Here is a 14,122-nt window from a genome sequence, read left to right as displayed (position 1 = left end):
TCAGGAGGAGGAGGAAGTTGTCATCTCAGAGGATTCTCCAGCTACACAGGAAATGGTTAATTCAGTTTAATTCCAAGACTTGTTTCGTTTCCTTTAACCTACTGTTTGGAGCGCTCGCTCCGTCAAAGTCATCCCACTTTCTCCTTTTAATGCCCGCACTGCACCAAGAGCCCATCACTCTGCGTGTGACTAACTGAGGAAAAGTAGTTCTTTTCATTTAAAAAGGCCACAATGCCTTTCTCTTGGAAAAATGATCTTTATCAGGAAAGCTTTCATTGGTCTTTTTTTCCCCCTCTGAAACTCTTAGAACTCATTGTATGCACTTCTTACAGTCTGGATTCAATGATTTTTTTTTCTTCTTTTTTGGGGGGTTATGGAGATGAATAGTTAGGGGAAAAAAAGATTCACAGTGAGAAAAGGAAAACTGGGGAGACAGGACTCTGAAGTATTTAATCAAAACGGGGTTTGTCTGCGCGCCGCCACAGTCGGAAACGTATAAAAATCAAATCGTGTGAAGGATTCAATCGACTTTTCCTGGCAGGCAGATTACAGGCGCCGCCGTAAGGCTCGTTATGAAAGCCGGGAGACGGTGAAATGCACCACAATAACATCCAATAATTAAATATAACGTCTGAATACCTGATTTAAATTTCAGAGGCTTTCACCGTCCTTGAAATCAATGATTCCCAACCAGGGGGTACTTGTACCCCAGGGGGTATTTCTTCTGTTTTCAAAGGGGGGATGTGGAGAGACTGGAGAGCAGCTCAGCTAATATGAAAAAAAATTATGAATTTATGATCTGAATACAGTAACACACCCACATATTGAAACAGATATTTTAAAGTGGTAATTCTAAACTTTTCAACTTTCCCTGTGGTATCACTGGTGGTGACAACATGGCTACGGCTAATGGACATGCTACTGTCCTTAGTGAGAAACACCTAATATAGTTCAAGTTTGACCAAGAGACGCCTGGTCTAAGGTTTGTAACCTACTGATCTGGTAGAAAGGATGCCAGTTTTGGACATTCCTGGGTCCTGCTGGTAAGGGGGAACACACATCAGCGGGGGAAACAGACTTTGACACAACACCTGCCCTCTCCATTGAACAAACATCCTTTCGTTTTCACTCTTCACCCTCCTTCTTCACCTCCTCTTTGCCTCCACCATCGGCGTTTTTTTTTTTCCACAGTTGTTTCAGTTCTTCCACAGTAACCTTGGGATAGCGACCGGGGAAATCAATGCCGCCTCCTGTTCTAGTTGCGTGATGGCAGAGTTGCTTCTTTTGTGCCATAATTTAACTACCTGGGAATAAAGTGTTACTTATAAAAAACTGAAATTGGTTCTGGTATAATTGATCCTATAACAGCTAGGATAACCATGTCAGGAAGCCAACGTTGCTTTCAGATGAACAGTTGCTTCTTTCCCTGGTCATCAAACCAGTCGGCAGTCTCATTGCACGCTGATGAGTTTGAACCACCGTGTTCAGTCCCAAGAGCATTTCCACTTTGACATGATTGTCATACAACATCCAGTTTGAAATGTATTAAATGAACACATGGAACATAATTAGTGGTGTTGGAGAGTTCATCAGACAAGGCTTTACGAGCACACATTACAGAAAAGGCTTGAAACCACCGACTGAGACTGAACTTAATGTGAAGAAGAGTGAAACAAAAGTTGAGAATATTATGTTCATCCCACAACTGAGCAATTTGCTCTGAGCAAGCTCGTGATTAATTAAAATTGCCAGAATGAACCTTTCATCGGGAATTTGACTACAGGAGTGCTTTTTTTTTTTTCTTCTGCCAGGTAATTGCCTCGGTCTCATGCTGTCTCTCCTCTCGGAGAGCGCTGGGAAAAAAAAGAGGGAGGATGCAGGAAAGTGGAAGAGAGATGGCGTTTGCTGCAATAATTTCATCACAGCGCATTAGGCGGGTGATAGTGACAGTGGCAGCTTTCTGCTGTTCCTGAACCAGCTGGAGGATCGAACAAGAAAAGGAAGTTCCAATTCTGATAATACAGAGTACTTTCTGTAGGGCGAAGAAACACAAGACCAGTGGTATTTTTTATCATGACAGCGGTATAACAGAGATCTCACAGCTCTTTTTCTTGCTTTCTTGCAGCAGGTGTAATCTTGAGCAACTGCCTCAGATTAGTACAAGTCTCTTTATCTTCCGGCAGCACTGATGTTGGAATAGCCGTTATTTACTTGTGACTTCAGCATCAGTTGTGTACATACAGAGCTGAGTATGACTTCCTTAAGAAGAGAATCCCACCGATCCACCTAAATCACTCTTCAAACGTTTGTTTTTCCAACGTTACAGGTGCCAAGATCCAACTTTTCCTCTCCTGATACACAGAGCATTGATCTAATACGCATACTCTCTTTTCCCAAATTAAAATCTACTCACTGGAGTCATTTTAATTGAAGATAACGTGAGAACAATTACTGCGGTATTCAGGCTGCAATTAATTATATCATTCACCATGACAGTTATGCAGAAAATATGACCAATACCCTTGGAGATCGCCCTGTTGGATGGGCATGAAGCTTGTTGCTGATGCTGGATACTTTTCCCTCCTCGTAAAACATTAGAAACGATTATGTTTTTGAACACAGTCTTCTTATTTTCTTCCTTTTTTGGGCACATGCTTCGTTTCTTGGGTGTGTTACTGCCGTGATTGGTTGTAAAAATGTGTAACCATGTGTCCGTGTATGTGTGCACAAGACTCCACTTTTTGTCGATAAAAGAATAATTAACTCGCATCCTCCTAAATAATTAGGATTATCACGATACTCATTCTGAATCTGTCAGACCGTCTTGCTCCAGACCACAGGGGGGCAGAGACTATTGAGTACCGTCAAGTCCAACCTGTACAGTAGCTGTATCTACCACTGACAGGCTTTCTCGGAGATTGACAGCAAATGCAGCCGTGACTGACAGCGTACTGGCAGCGCAGACAATCAAAATGTTGATATTGGAATCCAGCTCAGTGGAAATGACACCGGATGAGGAATGGGAATTCCCCAGGCTATTCCACTGTCTTAGGAGACTTATGGAAACTACTGCTGTATTCTCTTTTACCCCAGCAAACAGCTCAATGTGTCAAATTCGAGAAAAGTCACGAGTTCTCAAACAAACCCGTGAGCGCAGGGTTCTTCTCTCACGTCTCATCTCTCTTTCAGAATGAATGGACAGAAGCAGTGGACACGAGTGGTCGTGATGGCTCTCCTGATGCTGACGGTGATGGCAGCTGAAGGAGGCAAAGCAGAGAAACAAGGTGAATCCTCCAACGCTCAGGAAAGATTAATCATCTACAGAAAAAAACCTATAGAGTTATGTAGTTAAACTATGCTGTTCAGTATGAACTAAAATCCATATAGTTAAAATGCCAAAATGACAGAAATAAATAAACTATAGCTGATACTCTCCGCTTCACTGTGAGAAATGTCCCTTTTAACAACTTATTTAGTTGGACACAACTCTTAAGAACATATAAAAATTAAAAAAAAAGAAATAATAGCCTTTGGGGATCAAGCAATTTGTCTCCTTTGAGAATTAACCACAGACAAACAGCCACATCTTGCAAAAGAGGCAAAATAAGTCAGATAACTCCCACTTGGGTAAAGAAAACAAGATTTAGCTTCATTTAAATTCAAGGGGAAAAAGTTCATTTGCATTGGAAATTAGCACAAGCACCTAAACCCATTACATCTGAAATAATTTGGAAAAGCCCAAGAGGGACTAAATGCTTTTGCATGGTAAACACTGCGAGTTGCAATTCCCACTTCTTGTTTTTCACAAAGACGACAATTTGGGCGCGTTTTACATAATCAGATCTTTTGATGTAAGACATTTTGTGTCTCGTCGGACCTTAAACTTTACTCCTGAAACTCATAACGCAACACTTTTAGCCAAAAAAGTCTGAAAGTCTGACCTGTTTAAATCTCGTTCTCTAACTTCGACTGTGGTGGAAACTTTGGTGTGTTTTTGGCCCTACAGGAAAGAAGGAGCGCAAGTCGGACTGCGGGGACTGGCAGTGGAGTGTGTGCGTAGCCAACGAAGGGGACTGTGGACTGGGTACCAGGGAGGGAACACGCACCGGCACCGACTGCAAGCAGACCATCAAGACCCAACGCTGCAAGATCCCCTGCAACTGGAAGAAGAAGTTCGGAGGTGACGGAGAACAGCTACGAATTCACCACGTATATCTTATAACCAACCTGGAAGTGATAGTTAGTAAGGCGAATTGACCAAGTAGATTTGGAACCTAAATCTAACCAAGCAACCTAACCGACCATTAATATTTACATCCCGTTCTGTCATGAGTTCGAACCCATCGTCCATGAGGAGATGCACACAATTGATATTACGTAAGACTGCTCATAACAAGGTTTGTGGATTATCTTGAGGAACTGGGTCATGATCTCTGGAGAGAGACACGTGCACCACCAGCTGAGTGCCGTCTAGTTCCAGTGTATCTGAGAGAAAGCAGATCCAAAAACACAGCAGAAAACAATCCAGATTTAGGGCTGAGCTGTCCCTTTTAATATGTACTTATGTATAGCATGTAAATAATCTATGACCACTGAAAGATCCAGAGAACTTCCCTCCATTTGTACAGTTGCATGAATCCCAACACTCTCACCCCACAATCGTCCCCCCTCCATGATGTATGCCGACCTGCCAGTCACACGAACAATGGTCCCATTTTCACAATAGGAATGAGTAAGCAAAGCTAATTAGAGGTACAACAGAAACGTCTGCTGCGGATGTGATGCGTCGTCATGGAAAACACAGGAATAATCATTCCGCTTTGTCATTTGCTTTCTTTTTTGAGACTGTGCAGCCCTTCGCAGCTGAAATGTCTTACAGTGACAAGCCTCGGGGAGTTTTTCTGCTCCCCCAGTAAGGCCCGTCAGGCGGGAACCTGCTGCTCTGCAATGAGCCTGTCACCAGTGATGAACACACTGCAGGAAATAATGGTCCTGCTAACTGGCTATATAGATTATAGCATGCCAAAGTTTTGGGGACATGGCAATAAGTCACATGCCTGTGGCCTTTAAATGGTAAAAAAGTTATTTGAGGTAGAAAAGAAAAGGAAAGGAAAAGAGACCCTTGTGCGTTGTAGAGGCTGCAGACTGAGCCCAGTGTCGATTTCATTTTGGGTGTTTTTTTTTTTTTTTTGCAAAAGAATAAATAAATATACTGTAACATTTGGTGCCTACGCGAAATGCATCAGAGTTGGTGTGAAAAGACCCTGCAATCTCACCCTGTCAGCCATATCCTGGTGCTGCTCATTTAAAATGTCTGCCAATGACGTGAAGCCCGTTCTGAGTTGTAGGTTAAGTACTGGTACATAACATATTGCATGAAGGAAAAACATTATGCGGCCCTATGTGCTATAACAGCGACCTCGTATAACGGTGTAACCCTGGCTTGCTGCCAGTCATTTGCAGGAGAAACGATTTGGCATCCCAACTTGGCAAAACTGTTCCGTCTCTTGATCACGATATTAAACTCCGAAAAGATCCTTAAAAAATACGAGGGAAAACTAGGTTGACAGTGCGTCTGCAGCAACATGGCCCAAATAGGTTTGTAACTCACAGGAGTGCGACGCAACAAAGCCGGGAGAGAAGAAACGATGCGCTCAAAAAAAAAAAAAAAAAAAAAACGAAACAAGGAGGGTGAGCAACATCCACGGTTGCCAGAAGCGTGACCCCAAAATAAAAAGAGGACAGCCGTGCATGGCAGGCGATGTGGGTAACCAGCACTACAGCTAATGGGCGCCTGTACAATAGACCGTAGAAGTATTCTCACAGTGAATACACACAAAGCCCAGAACAGAAGTGACACTATTAAATCTGACAGATTTTTATCTTTTTCTTCAGCACTTTGAAGTCTGGATCCCTCAGTGAAGGGCCACATCTCCTATTTTACACATCAAAGTCAGTTCACATGTCACGACGGGTGCCGCTCGGTTTGACTTAACAGTTTTATGAAGTCTTCAGTGGGTTCGGAGGAGGGCCATAAATACAGCAAAACAGTGTTGTATTAGCTTGGGCAAGGAGACAACACGTGTATAATGTAACTACATTGAAAAGTACCATACATGTGTGTAGAGACAACAGTGAACGTGGGAATAATTCAGATAATTCAGGAGCTGGGGGGGGGGTAGTTCCAGCTCTCTTGCTCCGACTACGCCCATCTTCGAACTCGGCCTCCATTTCGATCCAAGCGACTCACTTGTAAAGATTCATGACAGACGGACAGACAAGGTGACGACAACAAGAGCTGAACTAGAGACGATGGGATGGATCTGATCTGGGTTACAGTGACTGGCCAGGGATGTGAAGTGAGGCACCAGTGTCCTCTGTCCCTCACCCTATCCCCACCTTCCAGCACCCTCGCACAGATGACCCCCATCTTCGAACTCTGCCTTCATTTCATCAAACTGAACTGCACACCTGAAAGTTTTCTTACTATATCCTACACGGTTGTGACGCTATCTGACAGACACGCGTATCGCCTCTGCGTTTTTTTCCGTAATTCTGCTTAAAAACAGACAAACAAACTAGAAACATAACCTACGACCCCATCGTCCTTGAGGGAGGTAATTATAGTGATGAAGCTGTATCATCTTTTCACAAACGGGCCCCTGTTGCAGTCTTGTGGACGTCCTTTCCATCCTAAAAATACTGAAAACCATCTCACTAGAATTCACAATTTTCAGCTTCACTCGCTTTCTCAGTCCGGAACAAACATTTAATTCCTGATTTTAAGATCTTTCCAGGCATGATCCAATTTCTTCCAATCAATCTGAATTCTGCTCACACATACAGGGCTGATGAGTGGGCGTGCACAACCATGATTTTTTTTTTTTGCCACCTTGCATGTGACACCTTAAAGGAGGACGCGGGCTGCCTGCCAAACTCCCACGAGCCGGTGAGGAAGCCCTCTCTCTCTCTCTCTCTCTCTCTCCCGGAGATGAATTACGGAGGCGCAGGGTTTTAAAGTTGGATGCTCCGAAAGTCCCTGTAGGATTCCTGCAACAATGGCCCTGTCACTCCCTCTCTCCCGCTCTCCATCCCTCCCCTCCTCACCCCTGCCTCTCGCCTCTCCCCTCCTCCTGATGAGCACCCTGGGACTCTCGGAGGCAGTGACAAGAGGGTCCGACGCTTTCATGTGAGAGGAAGCCGAGGAATGAGTGTCACGGCCTCCAGGGAGCCCGGCTAGAGTGGCAACAAAATAACGGAGGGAGATACGAGCGACATTGGACATACAGTACACAAACACACACACACACACACAAACACACACATACACGGCGCTTCTTCAAACGCATTTCTATAATCAACACCGAGCGCTGACGCTATTTTTCCTGGAGCAATCTTGCATCCGCTGGGGGGAGGGGGGGGAGTTTAAGGTGGGTTAAATTTGATATCAAATGAAAGCACGTATGTGAAATTTATTTGAGGTGCTGCCGAGAGTGCTTTCGCGTCTTCCACCGCCGAGATTGTATCTGTCCATTATCTCCAGGACGAACAGGAGCCCGGCTGTTTTTTTTTGATTACATCCATCTGTCAGTGGGCTTCATCATATAGGGAAAATATAAGTTCGGGACTGTGGAGTGCCATCCGCTCCTCTCAGCGAAGGAGGTCAAAGCACCTTTTATTCTGTCGTTAATAAGAGCGCCTGGCGACGGGGTTTTAGCAGAGCCCACTCTGTAATCTTAGACAGCTTCTATTGATAGGAACGGAGACAGTAGCCAAGTAAATTAAAACCGCTCATCAAGCAGCCATTCTCCTCCACCTCGAGGGGCTTGTTTCGATGACTGATTGCAAGTGACTGCCTTTTATAACAAATATCGAAGCTGCATTGTGCCATTTATTTATTTTTTTTTAAACCAGGGTGTCTGCTTGATCACTTCCACACGAAGCCTCCTCGGAGCCACTTCGCCGAACAAAAAGCACCTAATTAAGTATCTGATTTTTTTGTTTGTTTTTTTTTTTTCTTTGTGTGCCGCTGTAGGAGAATGCAAGTACGACTTCCAGGCTTGGGGGGAGTGCGATCTGGCGACGGGCAAGAAGAACAGGACGGGCGTGCTGAAGCGAGCGCTCATGGATGCGACCTGCGCCGCCACCGTCACAGCCACCAAGCCCTGCGGGAAAGTCTCCAAGCCCAAGCTGCAAGGTAAGCCGAGAGGAGTTCATCCTCGCTGGATAGAGTGTAACTCTCGCTGGACACTGGCGAGCCTCTGCAGCGCTGAAGTCCTGTTGATGAATCACCAGGTGAAGATGGATTTCACCGCCCCGTCTCAGAGGCTTAAAAAAAAGAATCTGAACTTTAAACAGTGGCTGGCACTTCAAACATCCAGGGCTTTATTCACCTTACTCCTTACTTTATATATACACACCAGATATGATTAGTTAATAATTAACTAATAAGTTACTAATTGAGACAGTTGTGGAGTGTTTGGTCGTGGCTAACTGTCTTTACACACCTCCAAACCCTGCAAACATTATGCTAGCACTTAGCGTGTTTTCAGACCTCTCAATGAACAAAAAATGTTGCTCTGTTGCTGCTTCATGTGCTCGCTAATAACGTTAGCAAGACAGCTAAAACCGACCTGCATTTTTATAGCGCTTCTCCAGTCTTTGGAGTTACCAGGAAGCACATTGCTTCTGTTTTGGTAGTGGCTAATCGCTTTTACACACCTCCTAATCCCACGTAAGCTCGCACCTGACCGGACCAGTCTATTAACTGAAGACTAAACTGATGTCAGCCCTCAATCAATCTACCAGTGAGCCAGTGAATGTGTCGCTTTCAACACTGCAAAATTGGATGTTTTCTTCTTTTATTGCTTTTATAAATGGAATTATGGTCAATGTAATTTGGCTTCTTTGACAAGAATTTATAATGAAAATGCCCTTTATTTTCAAGGTGAAAACAGTTTTCTACTAATAATTGTCAATTAATTAATTATTTATGATGTAAAATAAGGGCTTGTATACTTTGTATGGACACTGTAAGTGCTAAATCCTTGAAATTCCTCTAATAATTTGAAGTTAGCCAACATATTTTAAAGCTCTCACCCTTTTTCTGAGCGAGAGGAAGAGGATCTTTTCTTCTGAACCTGTTGGCACATCTAAAGCTGTTGTACAACTTTTTTTTTTTTTTTTTTCATAAAACCTTGATTCAGTTCCACCAAGATAAAGTCTTCTACTTGTTCAGCGACTTTAATCCCGACAGGACTGGTGAAACACACCGCCCAAGGTGTAATACGGAAGCTTGTTTAAAAGATGAAAAATGTTATTTACTTTCCCAGAGAAATCTCACATCATGCGGCCGGTCTGGATCAAAAAAATCGAGGCCTGTGCAGAAACAAAGTCCTGATTTAGGAGAAGTATCGTTCCAGTTCTTTTCTCGCACCGTCGAATCACCGTAAACAGTTACGGGGGAATGTTAGATCAGATGGTTTGTTTAATTAATTATAGCTGAAGGGATGTTTACCATTTCGGCGTCTCTGTTTCTTCAGACCAGCTGCTGATTTTTCCTCCTGACAAGCTCGTGTATTTCTGTGTCGTTCTCTGGAAGATCGTTGTGTTTCAGCTGCTCATGTGAAATATGAAATGAAAGTTCCTGCATTTCACTCAAACGAGGATAATCGAGCGTCGGCATACATCAAGGTGTATTTTGAACTTTCTCGATCCTCTTTGTGATAATTTGCCGTGTGAGTTTGATCTATCTCGTCTCCTGGAACTGCGTCGTCGCTAAATCCAACAAATCCTGGCAAATGATATTTTTTTTTCTCTCTCTCTCTCTCTCAGGAAAATCCGGCTCTAATTCACATTTGCAGTCAATCCACCATCAGCGTGATGGAAATCCACCTACTTAAGTGCTAAGTTGAAGCCATGAGTGACAGCGTTGAAGCAGGGGTGAATAGGTTAACTCGCTATTCAGCTGTAATTACATGCTTTTAGCTTTTTTTTTTTTCTTCACTCGCGTCAAAGTCAGGGCGCTCTTCCTGCTCCTACACTTCCTACATTCTGTGGAAACGGCCGGTCGTTGGGGGAAAAAACTCAAGTCGGCACAAAATTCGAAGCAGCCTGAGAACGTTAATGTGGACGCGTGTAGAGTATCGTCTGCATGGAGAGACGGGTGTAAAACCGGCGATAAGAAAGCGGCCGATCGGTTCCAAGTGAGTCCGTGCCCTTTTGTTAATTATGTAAACAGGGATGTAACTGACCCGCTGTGGATGTCCCATTGTCCAAACAGGATTATAATGAGGGCAGAATCGCTGCCAGCGGTCGTAAACTGCGCCCGTTATCACGCTCAGCAGATGACATGTGTGCACACAAGGTTTGCACGCGGAGTTTGCTTAACCTTAACGTCGCTCCAGATCGAACGGGCCGGTCAGGTGAGGCGTCGGATTATCACAAGACAGTGTGAGTGCGAGCGCTTCTGAGACGGTTTACTGCGACTGTAACACGTCTGGCGGCTTTTCAGTAGCAGGAGTCTGTTAAACTTCTGTCTCGGTGGTGAATCATTAACAACTTTACTGGACTTGCTGTCACTGTTCTTCCGTGTTTCCCCTGCATATATATGGTACAGGATGTCATGGTTAAACACACGGATGTATGGATTTATAGAGGGAAGGTAGAGAAGTGTGGGTGATTTTTTTTTTCCTTTACTTTGTGTGATGATGCGTTTCTGCTGTAATATGAGTCTGTCTTCCACTATAAAAAAGTGACTTTACTTTATAAAATCAAGAAACTATTACCTCAAACTGACAAAGAAGACTTATAATTTTAAGGTGTTAAACTTTTCCTTCAGCTTTAATTTAAAAGTCTACTTGACTTAATTCTGAAGTGATTGGCCGATGCAAGAGCCCAATAATGACATGGTCATGATCAAATGATAAAGACCTGTAGAATTATCACTCTCGTCCCTTACAAATGAGTATCAGGAAGTATTCCTGGAACCTGAACTGAACTTGATTCAAGCCTCACACAGGTAATATAAGCTGAAGTGTTGAGTTTGTGCTACAATGTCACACAGTTTCTGCTGCAGCAGCCAGAGGCAGCTGGTATAATCGCTCCACTTGTCACCGCGAGGCTGAATTCCTGGTTTTCTTGCAGCTTTAAAGTCACGCAACTTCTACATTTAACATAATCAGCAACTTTGTGATTATTGGCAATGACATTTCCCCGTCAGGGTCCATCACTTACTGTCAGTTCTCACTTAACGTCACTTGCTGAGGAGGTTGTGTCTTCACCAGTGTCAGTTTGTTGGTTGTTTTGTTGGATTGTGAGCTGGATTACACAAAAACTATTGAAAAGATTTCTACAAAACTTGGATGGAGGATGGGTCCCGGCCCAGAATGGACCTCATGAACTTCTCCTGGTGGTCCAGGAGTTCTTTGACTTTGCGACATTGGGTGTTTTTGACATTTTCTTCAGTTTCTTAGGGAATAATGCACAGATGTTGATGAAAACAACAATGCAAATTTAGGTGGCTGGTATCTGTGAGTGTGTACAATAGGGGACAGTTGGGCTTTGGCGGAGGTATGCGCTCTACTGAGTGCCACTGACATGACTGACATCATCCCATCTCATTATGCAATATATGGTCCACTGTAGTGTCCATCACACTCACATTCATTCTCTTGGATTGTGCAAATGCGAACATGCAAACTCCGTAAAGCTATTTTGCTTTTGCTATCCTGTCATCAAAAGTCATTTTGCAAATATAAAGAACTTGACAACGCGTTGATGAACTTAATCACCAGATCCTTACAAGTGCTGTTGTGCAGCAAAGAAATTCAGGAAAAAACCTGAATATAAGTGTGAAATCAAATTGTAAATACCTGCAGAAGATGCATGAATGCATTCACATGACATTTTGAATATTCTGTTTTTCAAATTTAATTCCATCATGCTCCATTATGCAAAGGTATCGATGTGAAGATGAATTTTTGATGTCGTAAAATGCAAATTAAAATGCATATATTCAGGCGCCTTCCTGTGGACGTGTGTGAATGCAAAACATGTTTGGTCTGGTACCTTCATACCTGCGCACATCTATTCTAATGAAGGCCAGATGTGTGGATGCGGAGTGACAGCCTAAGAGGCGTGAGAGCCGTCGGCTACAGAAGAGCGGAGCGAGGATGACAGTGGCCGAGATGAAGGGAGACAGTCGGGGAAGAGAGACCTCGCCATGTGATTGCACGATGTGCGGCGCGATTCCCCGCGTCTGCCAGTCGGATGATAAGCCCTGGGACGCAGAGAGGTTACTGGGAAAAAGAAAGAGGGGGTGCCGTGCACAATGAGGTGTGCACGGGAAGGGAAACTGTGTCAGGGGATGGCAGAGATACAGTCCACAGCAGTGGGATCAGAGGGCTTATGGGAAAAAAAAAAAAACATAAATGTTTGGCTTCTGAGTGACTGAGATGGAGAGAGTGGAGGCTATCTAACCCCCCCGGCTGGGAGCAGAGATCTGCCCGGCCGAATCTGCAATTCTGAACAGCCACCTTGGGTATGGGAGATAGGTTTCCCCTGACTGCAGCAGGTTCCTGTGACGGAGGCAGCATCTGTCATTTGCAGATTCTGGAGGAGACAATGCTAAGAGGCGCCTTGGGAGCGATCTGAGATTCAGAGTTGCGTGTCTTTGCTGTCTAGCCCAGGTGAAACACAGACCCCGCGGAGCGAGCGAGAGAACAAAGAGTGACAGAAATGAAACATTATGAATGCCTGTAGAAACCTCAAGGTCCCCGTCTTCTCTTTTGAGCAGAACAGCAGTGAGGGGCTGCGCGAGGGAGTGTTTGGACGCCAGAGTTGATTTCAGGCTAAACAAAAGGCTCTGCTGAGATATTTCTGGCATGTCTGAATTTGGTCCGAGCCATTTTTGTTTGTGCTATTCTTTCTGGACGGACAGGTGGTGTTCTGGGCTTAGAGGAATGTTAATCAAAGACATCCATTCAGAGACACTCTGAGCACAATATTATTACACTAACTCCATATTCCTGTCACACAAAAGGCTGACAGTAATTGCAGAAACTGTTAAGACAGGGAGGCTGAAATTTTTTAGGCTGGCCAGCCAAACTACGTGTTCTAACACCAGGTTAACGCTTTTTTAAGGCCAATTTTCCGACCTTAAATATAACCGACACACCATCAATCACCGTCTGATGACCTCCATGAAATTATCCAAAGACATTCTTTGGATTTAATGGCAAAGTGGAAGGAACTCATTTAAAAGGTACAATAAATGAGTATATGAATCCTATAATTAAGATTGAAACACCTCTCTCGTGTTGAAAGTGTAAGTGTCTGTCTCCTGGTGACAGCTTCACTGCTTTCAATGCAGTTTGATGCAAGTATTTTAAATCACATATTCAAAAAAGATTTGGGAGGCATTAATTCCATAATTAGACAGATGACAGTCGACATTCACAGCCGGTGGCTTCACTCTAATGACACTATATATAAAAAGGCATATATGATAGAAAGAGTATTTACTGTCGAACTTTTATTCAACTAACAGAATGAATGTTGCTCCATTTCAAATAAAAATCCTGCATTAAAAATTATATTCATAAAATTTGAAGTGTGAAAAGTAAAAGTACTTAATGGTCCCTTGACATTGCTGTATTATCATATATTATTATTTATGTGGTGTGCAGCAATTAATATTCATATTTATACACATTTATATTCAAACCTCAGTGTCATGTTTATTTCAAGTCTTATTTAAATTCAGTTCTGTTCCACCAAAACTTTAAACTCCAGTTATAACTAGGATGCAGCATTAAAACGTACAAATCGGAGGAGGTGTAACATAAAACTGCTGCCTTTGGGGAATTGATTGAACAAAAATGAAAATCTTTTGTTTCAGGACTAGCAGCTGTGTGGTTTCTGCCTTCATCTTTACTTACCAGCTCCTGACAGGAGGCACACTTATTCTTTGTGTGTTTACTTTCAGACTGTGGGTAAGCAAGCAGCTCCACGTTGATTAAACTCGGATTAATTTTTGTTTAAATTAGGATTTGCTAAATGGAGATTAGTTTTTAAATTGGGCAACAGAGCTCTGCTTATATTCAAATCTGGATTTACTCAC

The 14,122-nt window shown here is 43.3% G+C and overlaps 1 protein-coding gene across 1 annotated transcript in view; it reads left to right on the top strand.

Moving 5' to 3' along the window:
• The window catches only part of ptn (pleiotrophin), a 47,087-nt gene that overhangs the window by 29,528 nt on the left and 3,437 nt on the right, over positions 1 to 14,122 (top strand). Inside the window, exons 2-4 of the mRNA XM_037122503.1 lie at positions 3,190 to 3,284; positions 4,007 to 4,180; positions 8,036 to 8,197. Of these exons, the coding sequence (XP_036978398.1) occupies positions 3,191 to 3,284; positions 4,007 to 4,180; positions 8,036 to 8,197 (430 nt within the window). The 5' untranslated portion in view covers position 3,190. The remainder of the gene's footprint in view (positions 1 to 3,189; positions 3,285 to 4,006; positions 4,181 to 8,035; positions 8,198 to 14,122) is intronic.

This window comes from Acanthopagrus latus, chromosome 14 (assembly GCF_904848185.1).
Source record: "Acanthopagrus latus isolate v.2019 chromosome 14, fAcaLat1.1, whole genome shotgun sequence".
NCBI classification, from domain to species: domain Eukaryota; kingdom Metazoa; phylum Chordata; class Actinopteri; order Spariformes; family Sparidae; genus Acanthopagrus; species Acanthopagrus latus.
This window is presented reverse-complemented; position numbering and strand designations above follow the sequence as displayed.